Below are 22,767 nucleotides of genomic sequence, written 5' to 3' on the forward strand. Positions count from 1 at the left end.
AGAGAAGACTACTAAGGTAGGAAAAGAAGCTATTCATATTGTAATGAGGCTTGTAGAATCGAAAGACTCGTGGGTTCAGTGGTAATGAAAATGATCCCAAAATGCTCTAAAATCAATGTTGAGAAATAATCAGGAAGACATGGACAATGACCTTTAAATGGGTATTAGTATTTAATGGAACAGAGGCTTTAGACAGGGCCTTGCTTAGCACTGAGTGACATAAACGTTGTAAATCTAACACAGCATCGACGCATCTCACAAAATTAAAAGCCAGGGTTTATTAACAAATTTGGTAGTCAGTGGATTTTGCAGTGTTAAATGTATTTCCTATCAATCAATCATTTTATGAAAATCAGGAGGAAAGCAGGCAGGCAGATAGTTTGCCCAACTGGCAAAAGCAGCACTCAACTAACTATTCCTTTTGTACACTTGGCAGTTATTTACACAGCTTCTGTTCCAGGTAAAGATATGCTGATGACAGGAATAAAGACAAATATCAAGATTAATCAGGTAATTTTATTTAATATTTACCATTCAGCAGCAACCAACATTAACACCTGGGCTAACAGAATCTCTTGAAATGTTCTGCTATATAGCTGCTTCAGAAATACACACACATGATCAACTGTTCATTGCCAAAAAAAAAATTTTTTTTTAAATGGCTTCAAGAGCAAATAACACTGATTTATACTGTGCCCAAGCACTAGTCAAGGAATCTATTAAATTACAGAGGAAAAGGAAATCAAAGAAGCTTTGTTATCTTATGCATGTCACCTTATTTAAATGGAAGGAAGTCTTTACTTCTTTAAAGCAACAGAAATACGGATCTTCCTATATACATAGATATATATATATATATAGATATATATATATATATATACTTAAGGATGTGATTACAAACACAAAGTGTTATCATCAAAAGCAAAAGCTAGTTCAAGAAATTTTCAACCGAAAAACTTGCAAGATACAAAGCTAAAATTCATGTTCCTTTTCTCTATTATGAAAAATTTCACTAAACATAAATATTTTAACATATATTAATTTTCTGACATTCAAAACTGTAAAGTCAATATGGCAGAATTATTGTTAGAAGCACATATGTACAAATATTTTTTTCCGTACATAAAGTATTTGGCATAATTATAACAATCATACTGCTTCCACAACAGTTTGTTTTTATTTTTATTTTATTTTTTTTACACATAATGGTATCTCTTATTAAAATTAACCAGTTATGTACAAAAATACTTGAACATTTATTATAGAAAACCTCTATAACCAGCCTCAACAGCGTATACCTGCTGAATGGTTTCATTAAGGGAATATAAAAAAGTTGTCACTGCCTTCCAGGTAAGCTATCAACAAAAACAAACACAGTTAAACTAAAATGAGCTTCCCAACAAAAGAGGGAAAATATTCAACAGTATGATTTAAAATACAGTTCATATCTATTGTCAGTTGAGTGTCATAAACAGTCAGTAAAGAAAACAAAGATACAAAATACGTTACCACATACAAGGTGCTTTTTTCACACTCCTATGACTGTGGCATGAGCGTCCCTATCTAGATCTAAGATGCTGTGTTGCAGTATTCAAGCTAGAGTGGTCTACAGCCATCCTCCTTCAACAAAAGGACAACAGGATTAGCTAAGAAGACAAGCTCCACCAGTAATAATGGAGAGTTGTGAGGAATTCCTTATTTTGTGCAGGATTGAAAGTTAATGTCCTTGCCTTTTGAAAGTCCTTTTGCCATTTAATCATGCTAATATATTTTCTCTCTGTTTCTTTTCTTCATTTACTCTATTAATTTACTGCTGTCCTGTATTGATTCCTGAATTCTTGCTAATGGGACACATTAATTTGTGCCTACTTAACACATGAACATCTGTTCTTCTTCAGTGACAAATTTGGTAGAGGAAACTATCAAGTGAGGAAGCACAAGATTCAAGTAAACATTTCTCCTGGGGTCTTTTGCTTCATCTACCTGATTGGAACTCTGGAAGTAAATTGCACCTTGAAAAGAAATACAGTAGATACCATGGTGCCAGGGTACTAAAGGGTTTACCAACCGATTGGTAAAGTAGCATTTTAAGAATGTAGACAGCAGCCAAGGTGAAAAGCAACCTTAAAGAAGTATTTTGCTTCAAGAACAAAACCACTTCCAGTCCCAATCCTTGCAACCCCTTAAGTTTACTGTCTCACTAGCTTGCTTTAACTTTTAATTCTGAAGATGTGCATTCATCAGTCTGTTCATAGAAAGAGCCAGAAATCTCACCTTATTTACAGAAGTCTTCTAAAATAAGGACTACTGTGCTTGTTAGGATGTACAATGACTTAATAAGCTTTCTTGAAATATCAAGTATTCAGTAAAAAGTATACAACATTATCACGCTTCGTATTGTTCGACAATATTGTACTGGTTTTAAGATTAAACTATGTAAAAAAAGTGAACATAAAAAGATACAAAAGAAGGCTTTATTACTATTTATCACTTCCAAATGAGAAACGCTGTAATGAAAATTCAGCCATACTTGGAACACCTGGCGTTTGAGATCAGTAACTTTTAATATTGTGCAACAACAAACATTCTATTAACAAGCGAGTTTTAATTCCATTCATCTAAAGACAAATCTGAGTAAGTTATTAAAGTGCCTACACTAAATGTCTTCTCACCATACCTCTTATTTCTTGTAAACGGCAGAGAATTCATCGCAGGGAAATAGGAAAGGGACTTCTTATAACTGGGAGACTTTCCGGGGCAGGGGTCTGGGCCGCGGGCCGGGGTCCGTCCTCCTGGTCCCGTTCTCCAGGTGTCCCGATCGCGCCGCCAGAGGCTTGGGGGGCAAGGCGGGCGGTTCCGCCGTGACGGGGATGGCCAGGCTGTGAGGTAGCGGGACCGGGCGCCGCAGTGTCCGCTCGTACACGCTGTACGGCGGCGGCGTCTTGCTCTCCCTGCGCACCGGCTCCTCGGACCCGCTGTGGCCTGACCCCGACCCCGGCGCCACCGACTGTTCGTTCACCTGATTTTCAAAGCCTGAGGTTTCCGACGTGCTACACCGGCTGAGGGACGAAATTCCACTGCTGTAGCTGCCGGACAGGACGGGGGAGTTGGAGATGGAGATGAGTCCTGGGGAGTGATACTCCACCGGGGAGGGGGTGAAAGACTGCACGGAGCCCTGTGCGGAGTGGAAAGGGAGGGGTGGGGGAGACACAGCAGAGAGTCACTGACACTGTGATGAGCCCCACTGCGTCCCCCACCCATCCACAGGTTGATGCCCTACCCCCTGACCCACCACCCACCATGTGCCTGCATTTGGAGACACAGCCTTTGAAGAAGTGGTAAGTGAAATTGAGGCCCTCAGGGTGGACCCCAACCCAATCTGGTATCCTTTGGGAAAAAAAATTGGACGCAAAGAGGCACCAAAGACGCATGCCCACAGAGAAAAGACCCTGAGGACATAAGGAGAAGGTGGCCGTCCGCAAGCCAAGGAGAGAGGCCACAGGAGAAACCGAGAATGGTGGCACCTTGATCTTGGACCTGGAGCCTCCAGAACCGTGAGAAAATACATTTCTGTTGTTGAAGCCCTCCCAGTCCGTCGGGTTTTGCTCTGTCGGCCCTGGAAGACTCATGCAGACATCCAGACTCAAATCTGAGTGCCGGCGTGCCTCAGAACCGCACATATACATCAGGCATTTATCTGCCAGGGCCGCCAGCCCATTCAGTTCAACCTCACTGCCCACTTTACTCCTCATCATGGTCAGGACAGAAAGAGGATAAAAGCACTCAGGGAGAAAATGCAGAGGCATATCATTAGTCCCATGGTTTGAAAGATAGATAGGAAACTGGCAAAAACCAAACCAAACCAAAACCCGTTGGAGGTACCACTTCCCTTTCTAGCTCAGCAGAACCACTGGAAGTTCTAGCAACAACTGCTCACTTTCTCTGACTGGAGATAATATTTCGAAGCTGAGCAGGGCTGTCCCCTTTGGATGGGGCATGAATTCTTCAGTTTCCCACCATTCCCACACCAACACATTGAGGCCTCCTGGCCTCCTTCACTCATTTGTTAGCTGTCTAGCCCCGCTGGCATCGGAATGTGCTACTTCCCTAAGGGTTCCACTGGGAAATACTGCACCCTGTGTACTCCTTGAGTCCATTCAAAGCATATTAGCTTCTTAAAGTCTTATAATAAAGCAACCTAAATGACTTTGTTCAGCCCAGTGTTTCCTAAACTTATTTGACCATAGACCATTTTTTTTCGTGTATCATCACATAAATGGCCTATAAAACCAAGAAGTGTTACCCTAGACTAACTTTACCTTGGTCTCTCTTTTGAAACAAAAACAATGTTAGTAGACACAAATCCTTTCATTCAGCAGGAGCCTAAAGTTAAGCATGGCCAATTAAGAGATCCAAATTCACTGCAATTTTTTGTTAAAAACTAGACACTAAGTTCAAAATAAGGCTGGTAAGCTGAGTCTTCACGGGGTTAATTCCATCATTTAATTGCTGATAAAACTATCAGTCAAGGAGTTTTCTGCATTCTAAGCACAGCAAAGCTAGTAACTTGGTAGCACTACGCCCTCTAATGTAACCCAGGAGTTACAGCACAAATGTTCCACCCATTTTCTCTTCAAACCTATTTTGTAAAAATACGGCTATGAAGCTACCTATGGCCGGTAAGAACACAGGCAGGTCTGTGGAGAGAGAGTATACACCACTTTGCTAACTATTTGGTGGCTACTTGAATATTTTCAGCCCTTCGATTCTTTCTATTTTTTAAGAATCAATTCCTAGTCTTATCTTATTACTACTCTGCACAATCAAGTCAAAAAATGCATATGTGAATTCCATAGCAACACGTGGGGCTCTTTGCAAGCAAGGGGAAGTGTAACGATGCGGAAACACCATGTTGCTTTTGTTCCCATCACATCAGGATGACAGTCTATGGCTTCCAGGGTGAATGCAGTCCCATGTACTTTACAATTAATAGCTGCTCTGCAGAATGACAACCAAACTAGCAAATAATTTGCACCCACCAGCAAATTTTGACATCAGCAGTGTTGGCAATGCAAACAAAATCACACTTCTTTGCAATTTCCTCCGTTTGGGGGGGATTTCCTTCCAGATTCTCAATTTCTACCAGCAACAATCCTTAGCACCACAGATGTATGGGATCACAATGTGCTCCCATGTGTTTGTAGAAGCTAATTTGTCCTTTTCTTTTACATTAGTTAGAAATGTCTCATCAACAAAAAGGACATGGAGTGTGTAAATCCTAAGTCATTCAGGTACAAAATCATTCTTTCAACACTCACTTCAACCTCATATTAGCCTCTGGCATAGCAGCTCTGAACACCTACCTCTGAATGTACTGACAATCCTTGCAGCCAGTCTGATTCAATTTGGATAGAGACTAAATATTATTATTTTTTTAAATTAATTTTTAAAATTTTGGCTGCATTGGGTCTTCGTTGCTGAGCGCGGGCTTTCTCTAGTTGCGGTGAGCGGGGGCTACTCTTCGTTGCGGTATGTGGGCTTCTCATCGTAGTGGCTTCTCTTGTTGTGGAGCACGGGCTCTAGGCGGCCGGGCTTCAGCAGTTGTGGTGCGTGGGCACAGTAGTTGTGGCTCACGGGCTCCAGAGCGCAGGCTCAGCAGTTGTGGCACACGGGCTTAGCTGCTCCGCGGCATGTGGGATCTTCCCAGACCAGGGATCAAACCCGTGTCCCTTGCGTTGGCAGGCGGATTCTTAACCACTGCGCCACCAGGGAAATCCCTAAATATGATTCTTTACCTTCATGAGGGATTTTGTATGTTTGGAGATGTTAAGTAGCCTATGTCTACATATCAAATCAAATGTCTGACCTTTAAAGCTTTCCAGTTTGTTTCCCAGAAATTTTAAAATTCATTTTACTGCCTTGTTTTGCATGATCAAGTGTGTATCTCTAATGTAAATGGAAACCTTGGTATAAAATATTAAAAGAGGAAAGTTGGCTTTGGCGTTTTCAAAATAGGTGAGGCTGATGAAAAAGGCACTGGAGAGTATTTAGTAGATCTTGATGATTGTTTTTCAATATACATGTTTGTTTTTGATGTCCCTTAAACCAAAAGACCAGGCTGAAAATGCCCTAGGAGATACATGGGGACCATTTCTTTCCTAATTCAGTGTATATTCTCACTCTAGTTTGTACATTCTCTTGCCACCATTTGGAGAAAAAGCCTAATAATCTGAAAACAAATGGCAGGCTCCCCAAAGGGAAAGCCTAGTGCTGTTTTCTTACCCATCTTCCTCTCCCCCTTCTTTATATGTTCTTTGCCTGGTCTGTGCAGATGAAAGCACCTCATTGATGTACCAGGGGAAAAAGTAACATGGGGCCAATCTCTAGCTTCAATCTAAACAAGAGCCTGTACCTTCAATGGAGATCGCCCAGCAGGCGATGGGGATACCGACGCCGTGTGCCTTGCTGGTGAAGCTGTAAAGAGAGATCATTTCAATTCAGGAAAACAGACAGCTGACTACCTGCAAAAGCCCTCTGTGTGTACAAACCCATACAGATGATCTAGTGCACAAGGGTCTAGGCAAGGGGGTGTAGGGAGCGACTAAATGGTGCCCACCCAAAACGGATTCTTCAGAAAGGATGGCAGCTCCAAGACATGGGGTAATTAGTGAAAAGTCACCAGTGTATACATGATGCTTTAACCACAGTGACAGGACCCCAAGCTGGTCCAAAGTCCTTTCCACTTCCTCAAAGTGCAGATGCTTCTCTGCTGCTTGGTCTATTTCAAAAGGTGCTTTTAGGTGTGAGGTGCCAGGGAGCAGACTTTGGGAAATAACTGCTGACTTTGGCCCTGAGCAGGAATGGGAAGACCCAAGTCATCCAGACAGCTTAGAATAGGTCCCCAGGAATATACTGACATCAGCCTCCTCTTCCATCCCCCAATATTCCTGAAATTGACAGGAAACCCTTGGCCATATCATACAAGAGGTAAGAAGTTTTCCATTTTTCTCCCTAATGTTTGTGCTCGGGTCTTCCCTTTATCTCTGGGAGGTGGTACCCTGTGGATTTTATCATCAAGGCAAAGAAGAACCCTCTCTTTGTTTCTCCCACCAGATTTTCAAGCCCTACACCCGGGACACAGCTTGTTTGATGGCACTGCTCTGTGTATGCGCTTGTGGGTCAAATCCAGCTCTGTAAAGCATAACCACACATACTAAAAGCCTGCCGTGACACCGTCAACATGGTGCGTATAAGCCGGATTTCCCAATTCTGCCTACAGAGGTTTCAATGAGCTCAGAGTTCGTTGCTCTGTGACAAGCTGCCATTCTCCCAGATGTCACAGTGAGGGCTGAAACTCATAAGAAAACTACAGAAAGGCTGAAGGGAAGAGAGACAGTTACAGAGCCCCCCAACAGTGACCACACATGATGACATGAGGACAGACCATGACAGCAATCAGTGCAGAAGGGGAGGCAGCCCTGCCAAGTTAACCGGGCAGAGGTACGGTTGTCTGTGCACTCTGAGCCTAAGGGACCAGGAAGAGTGGCTGGTCCCCACACTGTGGGGTTGTGTGGCCTCCATCTTACACGCTGGGGCATGCTGTCAGCGTGTGCCATGTTCCATCATCACTGTTTTTTAGTTCTCCTATGGCATCAATTGTGGGTGTTGAGTATGGAAGAAAAACATGCACGTATAGAGAAGCAGATCTTGATTGATTGGGAATGGTATGTCTGGCAGAAGTCAAGGTTTACTTTACTTGGGACCCTCTTCCTCTCAGCTTAGGCGTTCCCCGGCGCTGTCACTGTGGGATGTACAGCAGCCCCTGTGCGCACTGCATGTTTACAGTGACGTTTCTCTGGAAAGACCTAAAATAGTTCTATCAGCGTCCTTGTCTACAAGTCTGAATGAGCCGGAACCTAAATACCATGAATATTATTATTCCTTAGAAAATGCTTTTTGAGTTCCCAACTTTAGGTACACAACCAGGTTTAAATTGGAGGTTGCCTGAATATATGGATATCATGAATAAAATACCAATTACTGGTTGATGAGTTTTAAACTTCCATGGTCACACTGACCTACTTATGCAGAGTATCAATTAAGGCTAAAGTTATTTCTTTTCCTGTTTAGAGATCTCACATGTCTTTCCAAATCTATTGGTGACTTTTTGCTTTGGCGAGTATAAAACAAACTGGGTAGCACACAGTTTATTTTAAAAAGAGAGAGAGTCATTTTTCTTAGTGAAAAAAGAAACTAGAAAAATGAGATGCTAAAATACACCAAATGAAACATGGACGATCAATCCAGAAAAATCCATGAAAAACACAGCCATATTTTCTCTTGCCTTTGGGCTGCTGTATTTGTAAAGCTTCAAAACTACTCTAAGTATATGTTAAGTGTTGAAAAGACTCTCCCCATCACCAGGATAGAATAAGTAAAGCAGGGTAGCCCCTCTTAAAAACCGCCCCCATATGCAGGTCACCAAGCAACGGCTTGTTCAGGAGGAAAGGGGAACTATTATTGTTATAAACTCACGAAGGAAGTTTCTTAAGAATAATTTTCAGTGGTTCTCAAGTCTAGAAAGGTGTGGCAAAATACAGATTCTAGGGTCTTGGCCCAGAAATAGTAAAATTCTGATTCAGTAGGTCTGAAGTTAAGCCCAAGAATTTTGCTTCTTAAACCAACACCCTAGGGGATTCAGTGCCTTGAATGAACCCTTTGAGAAATATGACCCTTGAATACAGACCTGTCTAAGCAGCAGATACTAAGGATGCACTGTTTGTTAGTTGTTTTCCACAAGCCTATCCAAATCACAGTTAGTCAATCCTATTTAGGGGCTACCTGAAACTGGGGTGTCAGTCCTGAAGAAAGTGGCTAGACTTAGTAAAGGTTGATAAGAATGAGGTGACTCAGGATAGCATAGAAAAAATGCCAGTGTCTCAGCAAGGTTAGGGTACCCCCTAAATTCTGAGGATGGTATGTAAGAAAAGAACATTCTACAAAATCTGTCTGTGGGGTTTATTAGGAATGGTGCACTGCTTGACTTAGTGTAACAGGAGTTCAGGAAAGAGGGGAAACACTACAAACAAATTATATAGCCACTACTAAGGTTTTTACCTTGGACACCAAATGCCTACCTTTTTGAGGAATTCAGGACAAGCTGGAGTAGTCAATAAAAGTTATTTTATGAAAGTGATTGTTAAATGCTTCAAATACCCACCAGTCTGTGTGGGTCTTGGAGGGACAGGGGGAGAGATAAGTTTCCCACCGTCCGACATGTTCTTGGCTTCCTTCCCACTGTCCAGGCTCCAGCTGCTAGGGGTGGGATTCACAGCTGGAAGGGAATAACACAGCTAAAAACACACGGTCTACTTTGCCCTGTAAACAACTCGAAATCTTAGAAGAAAGTCAGAATTATCCAGAATGAAAAAATCAACTGGATTAAAAAAAACAACAACAAACTTCCTAAATACCAAACTTTTACTTAATTGCCTACCTCACGGTTAGAGTTGATATTTAATTGGGTGACAGCATGTCTCTTTCTTTCCCTCAAGCAGTCAAGCAGAACTATACATCTCTACACGAGAGTGTAGAAACTTGTTGAGAATTACAGATCTGTTTAGATGCTGGATAACAGATGGAAGACGTAGTCACTAGACTATTGTAAAACTTGATTTTTAGTAGAGATTTCTGGACTAGTGGCACCCTGAAAGGGGGAAGGCAGTGGCACGCTAATACCTCCACTGTCTGGCAGGATTAGTGGCAAGGAAGAGCCACACCACATCATACTGCTGGCCCTTGTTCCTAAAGTCAATGGGCTATAGTGAAGAACGTCCTAAAAAAATAATTTGGAGCACTGACGGTATCATTCTTTTTTTGCAATCTGCCTGCTCCATGCTTCAGCGTAATGCAGAAATATGGAACGACCCTGTTAGGAACAAGGGCAAGACACACAAGGTTATAAATAGCCGCCCTGTGATGAGGTTTACAACCTCAAGCCTTTAGAGAGTTCCAGTAGCTTGCTCCCTGAACAGACACTGCCACCTGATGGACATATCTAGAATTTCAACATTTTACCATTTTTTACATTACCACTTTCATCGGATGGAACTACCACTCGTAAAATACTTTTCCTCCGGTCCTTTTAAATGTGCTTTGTGGTTTTCTTTGGTATAAAAGGTGAGAAAGAGACCACGTTCCTAAATTCTCCAGACAAAGATCAATATCTGACTTGTAACTTTAAAGCAAAATGTGTGTTTTAAAATAACTGGCTACAGTTCCACTGATTTCTATTTCGCAAGGAAAGTTTTAACGTATCGGTGGACTCAAATGACGATGCAGCCGGGCTCTTAATGAGGACAGTTACAATACACTTTACACGGATATTTCATTAGTGACTCTTAATTCACTGGCCTGGGGACTGCTCTGATTTTTTGAGGCCTGACCCTGGGAGGTGAGCGGGTGCCTTGCTGCCAGCCCCCGGCCCCCCTGGCCGAGGAAGTCGCATTTAATCCGCTCTTCCTGCTCTGCTGTGTTGCACAGACCGATGCTAATTGGCTATGAACTGCTAGGCATGTGTTTGTTTCTCATTTTTTCAGGTGACCTTGAGGCAGGGCACACTCCATCATGCACGGGATTGCAATTCTTAAAGAGCATCTGAGTCACCGCAAATGACAGATGAGCTGGCAGAATGGACTTTGTAAGGCAGACACAAAGTGGGACCAGGGAATCGATCTGAGAAGGTGCTTATTTTCATTGCGCTGAACAAGTAGCCTAATTGGCCACTTTGTTTCAGGTAGCGCAGGCCTTGCCTCGGTGACTCACTGAATGACACCAAAAGTCATTAAACAGAGGAGTCCCTACCTTGCTCTGATTCTGCCGTTAAATCCTACAAGAACACAGTTTGTGAAGAATGCATCAGAAATAACTGTCTTTCATTCATCTCCTAAAGAGCAAATTAGTCCAGATCATTAAAGGTCTGGAGATCTGCCTTCCGCACAGACACACGGGAGACTGGAGGAAATGAGGACAAAACAAACCATTACACATTCCAGGACTGATGAAGGGGCTGGCTTTATACCCACCTTTCTCAGGCGCAGAAAGATTTGGGTCACTGCGTGGCAAGACCCCGTCTCCAATATGATTAAACAGCAGCCTCTGGAAAGGCACAAGAATCTATTTTTATGATGCAATATGCTAACATGTGAGACCTTCTAGAAAATGAGATGATTATCTTATTACTGAAAATTTTCGTTGAAAAAAATGTTTTTATATGCTATGATGAGGCTAGGAAAAAAGAATTCAATTATATTTAAGGGAAAAAGGGCAGAGACCCTTAGGGTTCAAACAGTGTTTTAAAAGTCTATACTAGATTTCAAATATAAATGGCAAATAGGTTTTGTAATAAAATGCAAGGAAAAAATAAACAGTAAGCAGTTACGTTATGGTGCTCTTTGTAAATGCAAATGCTAGACTGGCAATACGAAATGCGAGTGAGAATTAAAGGAGGACTATCAGCTCAAAAAATCTCTAGTGAATGGACTTTACATTTTAAATCCTAGTTTACGTTAAAACATATGAAATGGTCAATATGTTTCAATTTTTAACCCACAAAAATGCCAGTTTTACACGGTTCTACCTGACATATTAAACAAAAAGGCGCAAAGTCCTGAAAAGTAGATGCACCAGAGCAATGTGTATTATTCAAATTTTGGCAACGTGCACACTGTTTCAAATTGGACCAAAAGCAGAAAACTCGAGAGGGTAACCAGCAAGTCCTTCATGCTGACCAGCATGCTGGTGACATGCTCTCCAGGAGCAGGTGGAGCAAACTGGGAAATTCCTTTGCAACATCAAGTGACAAAGGGAGATTAAACCAGTTAGCTGGTCCAGCCAAATGCACGCAGATATAATTTCTGCGAGACACCAGTGTCGTGTGGATGAGGTATCCTGGAACTCTGGGGAAGATCACACAATCAGCAAAGATAAACCCATCAAGCCAAACCCCACTCACTCTCATCCCTTTCCAGATGTAGCTACAGACTTCTGCCAGGATGGTGTAGAAAAACAGAGAAATGAGCTGGAGGATAAATAACTATTATTCTCTGCTCCCAAGTTATCCCCAAATGATCGGTAAAACTCAGGGCTCCACATGAATCTTATCTTTGAGACCCTCCTTCAAAGCACTTGAAGGGCCCAGAGGGTCAAAACCTTGGCCCTGCTCTCACTCGGACTAACAGAGATCACTGCAAAGCCAAGTCTGGGGTGGGTGGTGAGGGCCACGTGCCTTACTCCTGAGGGCTGCAGGGGAGGCCCTAGGATTCAGCTTCCTCCTCAGTGCATCAAAGAAGAATGGCAAAGGTAAAAAGTCATGCTCCGCCCTCTTGGGTGCCTCAGCAAGGAATCCGTGGCCGCTCTCTCGAGTTAGGTAGAGGCAAAAAGAAACGCTGCTGGGCAGCCATGCGTCTCCTCAAGGGTCTCTGGCTAATGTAAGAAGTTCCTCCAAATTTCTGTTACAGACACATGCAGACAGACACCCCCCAACTCATTCACCCAATCACCCCTCCTAATGTTCAAGTAGCAGCAACGAAATACAGAGTCGGATCAAGGTGGGTAAAATCACTTCCCATTTCCCTATCAGCTTCACTGCTCAGGCAATTTCCCACGTATCCACGTCAGACACGTGGCTCACACAGAAATCCCTAGCAACAGGCGCAGGGCAGAGGTGTGCTTTTCACCCAGCTGGACTTGTCGACACAGCCTATCTGGTGGCCTCTGGCAGCTACCGTGAGGTTCTGCAGAGAGACGTAAGCAACATCCAGACGTTTCCTCGTTTTCTAGAATTTCCATCCCACAAGGACTACCTGAGAAGGTTCCACAGGTGTCGGGTAGACGGCACTGTACGGCCGCTCTCTCGGGGACAGGCAAGCGTTTTCTCTGGAATGTTTGTGTTTGTCAGACAACAAAGGAGAAGCTGGCAAGAGAAGGAAAGAGAGGCTCATCAGGGTGGTGGTGGGCTGGGCCCGTTTGGAGGAGAGAGCCCGAGCCTGCGGGGGCCACCACAGCTCCTGGGGGCTGGAAGGTTCTCCGGGCACCCTTGGTCCACCCCACACCCTGGCGCTGACCTCTGGCACTCGACGGAGCAGAACTTGTCACATTAGGCGAGGCAGAGTGAGTAGAGCTCAAGCTTGAGGTAGATGGACTTGGCTGGAAAACATGGGAGCTGTTATCAAACACGGCTTAGAGGCGGCAGACAACGCTGACGCATTTGAAACAAAATCATCAGTTCTTTTTTCAAATTAGAAAAAAAAAAGTCCATTAAGAAATATGGAAAAATCTCCCTAACTCAGACTGATAAGGACGCCTGTCTGAATCAATCAAGAATCTGAGATTTTGACTCCTGCCGAAGGAATGCATTTGTGTTCATTTCAGCTACATACATCCTATGACTTAGGAGCAGTTAGCAGCGGCTCCCTGACTAAAGCACAAGCAGAAAGACTCCCAGCCTCGGGCAGGTCAATAGGTGAGTGCTTCTAAAAGGCAGAGAACACGCCTTTGCATTTTCTCCAATGTAATGTGTTCAAAGCATGAATTTGGCAATATGTATTATGCCCCTTTTCCAAAGACAGTGGTGAGGAAAATTTCCGCTGAGCCTGACCGAGTTACTATCAACGCCCTATCAGCCGAGTCTAAATACGAATTTTGGTTGCAAGAGTTACACTGACGCTAAAATCCCGAAAACCTATGTTTTTTCTTTTGTAAAAAAATGTTTTATTATGGGAAATTTCCAACATGTACCTAAGTGGAGAGATCTTACAATGGGCCCCTAAACCATATCTTCTTAAAGGAAAAAAACGAAACACTTAGAAATGCTAAGAGGTCAGTGGTGACAAGCTCCAGGAGTCCCAACTGAAGACCCGACTCAGAGGCAGAGCTCAAAGCGCGCCCCCTGCACGGCCTGCCCGGGCTTTCCCACGGCTCGCTCAGGTCTTCTTAGAGTGGATGGGGGAGCTTTGAGAGAATCATCTTTGGAGACTCCAGAGACCAATAAGGCAACACGAGTGTTTAAAGGTTTGTCCTTAAGTCAAGTTCTCGCTCATAGGTCTGTTCCTAAGCACAGCAGAGTGAACGGAAACACTCATGATTGAGACAGAAAGGGAATAAACAGGACCAGACAAAAAAGCTAATCAAGTACCTGCATGTTAAAGACTTCATCAGAGCTTTCTGATTGCCCTGTAATATTGCTTACTTCAGCAGAAGCTTGTGAGGACAGTGAGGAGGAAGAATATCGGTTGACAGCTGGGTAACTTAATGGGCTGTTTTGGGGGGGAAAAGAAATGGTTGTTAACTCAGTCTCTGAATTGTACTTTATCACATGCTGGCATGGTATAAAACCAAAGGGGAAAAAAATATGCACATCCCATTTTGTCGTCTCCTGTTTGCCTCCATATGATCAAATGTCTGAGTTTATTTATTTCTTATGCTGTTGCTGTTTTACCAGTGGCAGATGTCTGCAGCTGCCTCGAGGGTTAATTATTTCATTAAGAAATTGCGTATTTGACAAATTGTGCCGCAAAGAACGAGAGAATCGTTCCAGATCATCTTGTGGGGACGCCAAAGTGTCAGATAATTCAGAATATGACTTACCTGCGTCTAGGAATTACCCTGGTACCATCTGGGCTCATAGAAGCAGGTGCTGAGTTTCTACACACACGAGGGCTTCCATTAGGAAAATGGACTGGACTGGCTTGTATACAAGCAGAGAATTCCTAAAGAGGTAGTAAAGAAAATATTTCAGAATAGTAATTACAAGGGCAAAATCACTCGTGAGGTATTTCGCTGTACTAGATGTGCATTGTAAATGTCATGAAGTCTTTCTATAGGGACCTTATAAAGGTAAGTTTCATTATTATTAAGCTTTCTCTCATTTACTTTTTTGTTTTCATAAAGGTTGAGGGTGACAAACAGAAGTTAATGCAATTTTAGTATTTGAGGGCTCTCTGGTAAAATGGTGCAGTTTGGTAGAAAAACCAAAAGATGTCACTATTGGATATTTCATTGTCCCTCTACCAAAAAGCAAATGGCAGAGGTCAGACTGCCCCCCCATGGACACTTTGTGTACTTACCTGTATTCCTAAGCTGGACTTCATCACAAAGAACTGGTCGACCAGCTTTTTGTGAAGCGGTCTCATATCTTGAGGTACAAACTTCTCATGCACGGCCAAGCCAAATTCCAAAATCTGTGCCTTGATAGTAACGTAAGGAGAAAATCCACATCAGTGGGTAGGTACGTCCTCTAAGTGCCTGCTGGGGGATTCAAGCATGGTACCATGCATTTTGCATGCAATATTGCTGATCTCTCAATCTGACAAGATAGCAACAATCCTTAGTTTACCGGGCAGGACACTGAGGATCAGAAAATTCTGCGTGTACTAAAATTCTGCATGTACGAAAATTCTGCGTGTACTAAAATTCTGCATGTACGAAAATTCTGCGTGTACTAAAATTCTGCATGTACTAAAATTCTGCGTGTACTAAAATTCTGCATGTACTAAAGGACAAATGAGGATTTGAACTTAGGTCTCTCTGATTCCAAAGACTTGATTTTCCTACTACCCCAAGTTTCTTTCCCATGATTTTCAACCTATAACAACAACCATTTTAAAACAGTTCAGTGTTTCTTTGGCCCCTTCCTGCACTTCTCAGGATGGGGCAGGGAATGGGGGTTCCCTGTTAGGAGGGTCAGGTGGTTCTCCCCCAGGGACCTCTTTTCTGGATGGCACCCTCTCTGCCATGTTTCCCTTCTCTCTCCCATCAGGTTCTTCTCTCTCCCTCTCTCAGATTTTCAAAATCTGTCAGGGAGGAAGGGACAAGTGAACGGAAATTCTGTAACAGTTGCTATGTTTCTTGTTTTTGTTAAAAAAATATTATTCTTGTTCACTTATTCTAATGCAAAAAGGAAGAGCTCCTATTTTTAAAAAAGTTTTCCTGCTGTGAGAACCTAAACCAAGATGAATATAAACATTCAAGTCTTCTCTGTACAGGTATCAAAAGTGCTTAATTCCTTTGATTTGAGTAGCAGCTGTCTTTTACATTTTTAAAAATTCCCCATGCTATAGTGGTCAAAAGAACAAATTCCAGAGGCTGAGAGGAAAACAAATCACACATCACTACGATGGCGCTTTATCTTTACAGCCCGTGAAGGTTCAAGTTTGAAAGCCAGGGCAAACAGTACTGACTCTGGGGGATGAGAGCATCCAGCACCTTCCAAAGGGGTCAGAACTGCGGCAACTTCTGCTCTGGATGCCCATCTACCACCAGCACATTTGCATAAAGATAAAAATACCTTGAAATAAACATCAAGGACACCTTGAAAGGAACAGCTTGAGTGGAGTGTATGTCCGAGGCATAAAGGGCGAGCCCAGTCTCTGTGGGGAGGGTAGGCGGGATGGAGGAGTTGAGCCTAAGTGTAGGTGCCTCAGTCCTTTGCATCTTAGACACTAGCTGGGAGGGGCCCTCCCTTTTGTGCAGATAACGGCGCAGGTTGGGTTCTCCCGGAAGTAGGCTCCAGCATGGAGATTAGGCTGTTTACTGGGGTGTATCCTTGGGATCACTGCCTGTGGGAGGGAGGGAGGGAGGGGCAGAAGTGGGACTTGACCAAAAAAGAAACGGAACTGGATGGCAGCCTGGCAGCCTCCTGCCAACCCCAGGGGAGCTCTGGACCTTTAACGGTCTGTCACAGTTGTGCTGTGTTGCGCCCAAATGGCCAGGCTCTGTCTCTCCTCCCCAGTCACTGGACGCAGGTCATCTAGGAAGGTGGAGATCTTAGGCTACGTGGCTCTCTGCAGCAGAGGCAATGCCGGAGGACCTGAGAGCCTAAGGTGTCTTCTAGCAGGTAGGGCCACAACTCCCTTCTGGAAGGGGCACTGGGGCAGTGCATCTCCATGTCTACTAGACAGTTCTCTGAACCACCTCACAGAGTCCAGAGGACGGTGCCCAACCCCCTTCCTACGGTCCCACAAAGACATGTGACTCGCCCAAGGTCACATGGCAGTCACATGCACGACATGGCCTATGATAGGATCTAATGCTTCCTAGGCCATAGCTTTTTCCACAAGGCCCCATGAACATAATCAGGCAGAATGCGGAGGAAACCAAGGTCCCTCGATTTTTATTTTTCTTGAGAGAGTTCTTCACCCTTTTGATTTTAACTCGAGGGAAAGAATTCAGTCAGACTGAATACAGCAGGTTAAGTATCCTGGGGTGAGGCAAATCACTCATAAGAGACTGTACTGGTAAAATACAGACTTTTAAAAATCAAAAAAGGCTAAAGTCGTTCCATAATCCTCAGTACTGGATAACCTAAGCTGCTCACTTCATTTCGAGAATCTACATCACTCCCAGGGCCACAATGAGAATTTAACTTATTCTATATTTCCTCGCAGGTCAACTTTAAGTAATTCCTCTCTCTTTTTCAGAATCTATACAACTGACCCTCTTCCAGCCATGGCCCTTGTCCATGGCCACTTCTCTCCCTTCAATATTAAGTTTTGTGGACTAAGCCTTCAGAGCATAAAATATGAACTAAAACCAGATAACCTCGTCATTTCCTAATCCAAAACAGCATGTTTTATTTGTTTTTTAATTTGGTATTATCAAGTGGAAAGAGATGCTTTTGTCACATTTTATCGTACATATTCCATTTTTCATGGGTATAAAATTTCCTATTGCACCCAGCCTCCCAACCATAATGTCTCCCACCTCAGAGGTTTTCAAACCATTTTCAGGCCAAGAGCTATCAAAAGGGGCACAGCAGGCAACAGATTTTTCACTCTGGTTCTTTGTACTTGATGGAACCAAAGAAATAAAAACCAACTATGCTTCTGTAACGTTGAAAATGATGAGGTTGTATCCAGTTTTGTCCATATCATATAATCTATAGGCTTAGTCTGCACAACAGGATACTTCTAAAGCAAAGGGTATTGACTGCCCACTTACTTATTCTAACATTTAAGTAAGAATCTCATTCATTCATTTACTTATTTATTCATTTTGAGTTAGCCTGAACTCATTTGACCCCAAAATCTTGAGTGAAAAGCTGGCATCAAGTCTTTGGGGAGACAGCATTCAGAGAACGTTCCAAGAGATTACATGAAGTTGTTTGTTGTAAGGGGCTACCATAGTCTACTCATTGGTTTTTGTTTTTGTTTTGCATTAAAGTGGGAAGAAAACGTAGAAATTAGCAAATTGGGATATATTACGAGTGAATCTGTAACCCGTGACTGCTAGCTTCAGTTAGATCACTGATGTAGAAAACTATGTAGATGGGTCTCCAGTTAAGCAAGTATGTATCTACGCAGAAGAGGGGGAAGGTGATGGGCTTCTGCTCCCCTTACCTGCTCAAGCATCAGCTCTCTTAACCGTGCAATTTTCTCTCCATCTTCAGGGTGACTTAAGATATATTCTTTGACAAAGAATGCCTAGTAAGAGAAGGACTAGTCAGTTTACTTCAGGAGAGTTACAAAGGAAGTGAAAGACACCGTTGTTGTTTTTTAAAGCCATCTTTAAAGAAATGATACCATTATACACCACTTTTGGGGGGCAGACATAATGATTCTGAGTACGGTCAGCTGGTCAGATGGGAATATAAGGAAATGATTGTTAACAGGAGATCAGAAATTGTATAAACTTTGTATCTTTGGTAAAACAAATAGCAAATCCAAATCAATAAGCTTTATGACATTACATCCTAAAATAAACTGCCTTAAGACTCAGAATGATCAAGATGGTGGCCTCACCTTCCAAGCTACTGTACCTTTCTGTTTAAAACTAAGACAGCAGATGAAAACTCCACTTAAAATATCTTCCAAACAAGATCAAATTTTTTTATGTCCAAGAACCACTCTTTGCTCAGGGAAGTGGGTTTAGGTAGACATTTATTAAACAATCCCGATACCCTCACTTCTTTCATTCATCCTAGAAAGCACACACACACACACACACACTTTTATCCTCAAAATATCACATTTTGGGAAACAAAGTGTGCATCACAAATGACTGTATGTTTGCTCTATCTAACAAAGAAATCTGCTTGTGTTAATTGTAGCCCTATGATAGCAGGCTGATGTGATGTGTGCATATTTTGAAAAAAGATTTCTGAAACCTTAAGACATCACATATGACAACTTTCAAACGAAAATACCTAATCCTCACCTCTTGATACCTGGAAACTCCACCATTAACCGCAGCATCTATAACTCCATTCAGGCACATGGTCAGGGGATTAATATTCTGCATCTGTCTTGTCTGACACTGACTAATCAGAGTCTTCAGCTGCTGATTCTTATTTTCCAATACTTCAATTGCATTTTCAAGAGGACTCATTTCTACCTGAGAACAAATGAGCATAAATATATATTGGATTTTGTGACATTCAAGAAGAAAGACAAGGGACTTCCCTGGCGGTCCAGTGGTTAAGACTTCATGCTTCCACTGAATGGGGCACAGGTTCGACCCCTGGTCAGGGAACTAAGATCCTGTATCCCGCATGCTGTGAAGTATGGCCAAAAAAAAAAAAAAAAAAAAGAAAGAAAGAAAGAAAGAAAAGAAAAAAAGAAGAAGAAAGACAAATTAGATTATCCATGTTCTGAATTATCTGTGCTCCCCCTTGGCTCCCATTAATATCTCTACCAGGGGCCATAGTAGAATAGACAAGGATGTGGAAGACAAATTAGCTGTTTGTAAGGTCTGGGAAGAGAAGGTGATTATATTCATTGGTTGAAATGTGGTTTAGATAATCAGCACTCATCAATTACATATTAGCACTGCAACAACCAATTTAAACCTTAAAAGAAAATTCAAGCATGTCTTTTAAAACTTGTTTTTCTTTTCTTTTGAAGGCTAAGTGTTCAAGGGCCCTGCATATTATTAGCGCCTTTCTAGATACTTAATGCAAAGTACCACAGGAGATACAAAGATGCATTTACAGATCCTCTGATGTCAAGGAGATTTCAGCCTAGTTGGGAAGATGGAACATATGCCCATATGAACCCCATATGCATATATAACAGCACCATAAGGTGGCACAGGATGCCACACAGTTGGGAGTTAAAGAAAATAAGATAATCATATATGCCGCAGGATCTATTTGTTGAAGGAGAGCCAAATAGAATCATAATGACTTAACAATTCTCGGTTATGGGAGGCCTAATTGTGAAAATGATGAAAGTGCTCTTCAAATGTGTAGCACTGTGACTGTTATTGTCACTGACGTTCTCTTTGAAGAGAAGGTCTGCTAAGCTCTCAGCTGTACAATAATTCAAGCTTACTGTAAGCACATTTCAATACTGGTTCTTTCAGTTAAGGAAATAGAGTTTTTAAAGGTCACTTAGATCATCTTAAACCAACACTGAAAAGTACTAGAATCATTTGACTATGTCAAAGTTAAGAATATACATTCATCAAAGGACACAATAAAGGAGAAGGAAAGATAAACCAGAAAGTAGAAGATATTTGTAACATGTAAAACTGTCAAAGAGCCTATGTCCAGAATATATAAAGAACCCTTATACACCATTAAGAGAAAGGCAAACAGCCGAATTAAAAATAGGCAAAAAAAGTAGCCACTTTACAAAGGAAGAAACCCAAATGACCAGTAAACATATGAAAAGTGTTGAACCTCATCTGTGATCAAAGAAGTGAAAAGTAATACCACAATGACATACTATTAAGCACTCACCAGTATGGCAAAAATAAATATGACACTAGCAAATGAGAGTGAGAATGTGAGCAACTGAATCTCTCAATTTCTGCTGTTGGAAGTTCAAATTGGTTCAATCACTTTGGAAAACAGTTTGGGATTATGTATTAAAGATGAAGATATCTATATATTATATTTTATGATCCAGCAATTTTACTCCTAGGCATATATCTGAGGAAAAGTATCTGTGTACATGTGTACCAGGAAACATGTACAAAAGTGTTCATAATCATCTCCAAAATCTGTATGTCCATCAAGAATAGAATGCATAAGCATATTGTAGTATACAATGGAATACTTTACAGCAATGAAAACAAACAAGTCACATATAATAACATGGACTAATGTTACAAATAATACTGAGCAACAGATGCAAGTTACAATAGAATATATACAGTATGACACTGTTATACAGGCATACCTCATTTTATTGTACTTTGCTTTATTGTGCTTCACAGATACTGTGTTGTTTTACAAATTGAGGGTTCACAGAACCCTCTGTTGAATAAGGCTACTGGCCTCGTTTTTTTCAACAGCATTTGCTCACTTCATGTCTCTGTGTCACATTTTGATAATTCTCACAATATTTCAAACTTTTTCATTATTATATTTGTTATGGTGATCTGTGATCAGTGGTCTTTGATCTTGCTATTGCAATTGCTTTGGCATTTTTTTAGCAATATTTTTAAACTAAGGTATGTACATTTTTTTTTAGACATAATGCTATTACACACAGTACACTGCAGTATAGTATAAACATCACTTTTATATGCACTGGGGCACCAACAAATCTGTGTGACTTGCTTTATTGCGGTGGTCTAGAACTGAACCCGCACCGTCTCCAAGGTATGCCTGTTCAAAACCAGGCAAAACTAAACTGACTTGTTTAAAGAGGCATATACAGGTAATAAACGAAGCAAGGGAATGGATACCATAAAAGTTATGATAAGGGAGGCAGTAGTAATTGGGAAAGGATACACGGGAGGCCTATAGGGTGCTACTGGCAATGTTCTGTTTCTTTACCTGAGTGGTGGTAAACAGGATTTTATTTTCCAATTATTTAGGACATTAAACTTTTGTTTTATGATCACAAAAGCTAAATCATAAGGAAGAAGTCTGAGAGCTCTGATGAACTGAAAGTTAAAAAGTGAACAAAACATCTTAGAAATAGAAAGTAGAACAGTGGTTGCCAGGTGCGGGGGGGAGGGGGAAAGGGAAATTGTTGTTCAATGGATGGTGCACAACAGCGTGCTATAGTTAATACCACTGTACTATACAGTTAAAAGTGGTTATGATGGTGACTTTTGTGTATTTTTGACCACAACTAAAAAAATTCATGCTCAACATTATAGATTCAAATGTTATTAATACGAAGGAATTTAAAAAATAAACAAAATACAATAAACACAGACAAAAGACAAATAATAACTTGGGAAAATATTTCCAACATATATTTCAGCTGAATTATTAATATATCTCAAATACTGAAGAAAACTACACAAAGAATATAATCAGTGCATTCGCAAAAAAAGACTCAATAAATATATGAAAACATATCATCTCCACTAGCACTCAACAAATGCCAAAAAAAAATCAACCCTACTGTGATCATTTTTGATCTATTATTTGGAAATTTTAAAATAATATTCAACAGCCAGTGCTGAAGAGAATGCTGGGAAAATGGTTATTTCCAAGAACAGCTGTATACTCCAGACAGGGCATAAATTGATACATGCCATTGCTGATCAATGAATCAAAGGTTATACTGTGGACCCTTTGATAGCTCAATTCACTTCTAGGGAAATTATTCTAAGGAGATGATTAAAGAAGTGTGCAAAGAATAATGTGTAAAAATGTTCATCAAGGAATTATTTTCCTTTATTCCCAGTTTGTGATCCTTAATTCCCATTTACCACTAAAAAGAATCAGGAGTCATTGGAGAAATGGTTGCTTTTGGGTCTGGGGCAGGATTGTACAAGTGAGCCTGGACTACCCAGCCATACCAGTAA

At 41.7% G+C, this 22,767-nt stretch overlaps 1 protein-coding gene across 4 annotated transcripts in view; it reads right to left on the reverse strand.

Moving 5' to 3' along the window:
- Nucleotides 1-1,142: 1,142 nt before the first annotated feature.
- Nucleotides 1,143-22,767, reverse strand: part of DOCK4 (dedicator of cytokinesis 4) — a 482,024-nt gene continuing 460,399 nt past the window's right edge. Inside the window, exons 42-52 of one of the 4 annotated variants that reach the window (XM_068549319.1) lie at nt 19,213-19,389; nt 18,396-18,479; nt 15,126-15,245; nt 14,647-14,768; nt 14,249-14,315; nt 13,125-13,206; nt 12,864-12,973; nt 11,085-11,157; nt 9,221-9,334; nt 6,413-6,474; nt 1,143-3,175 (exon numbers count right to left, since the gene is read on the reverse strand). In XM_068549319.1, the coding sequence (XP_068405420.1) occupies nt 2,735-3,175; nt 6,413-6,474; nt 9,221-9,334; nt 11,085-11,157; nt 12,864-12,973; nt 13,125-13,206; nt 14,249-14,315; nt 14,647-14,768; nt 15,126-15,245; nt 18,396-18,479; nt 19,213-19,389 (1,452 nt within the window). In that variant the 3' untranslated portion in view covers nt 1,143-2,734. Of the gene's footprint in view, nt 3,176-6,412; nt 6,475-9,220; nt 9,335-11,084; nt 11,158-12,863; nt 12,974-13,124; nt 13,207-14,194; nt 14,316-14,646; nt 14,769-15,125; nt 15,246-18,395; nt 18,480-19,212; nt 19,390-22,767 lie in introns of all 4 variants that reach the window. The other 3 variants (XM_068549318.1, XM_068549320.1, XM_068549321.1) reach the window with 3 other exon arrangements.

This window comes from Eschrichtius robustus, chromosome 8 (genome assembly GCF_028021215.1).
Source record: "Eschrichtius robustus isolate mEscRob2 chromosome 8, mEscRob2.pri, whole genome shotgun sequence".
NCBI lineage: Eukaryota > Metazoa > Chordata > Mammalia > Artiodactyla > Eschrichtiidae > Eschrichtius > Eschrichtius robustus.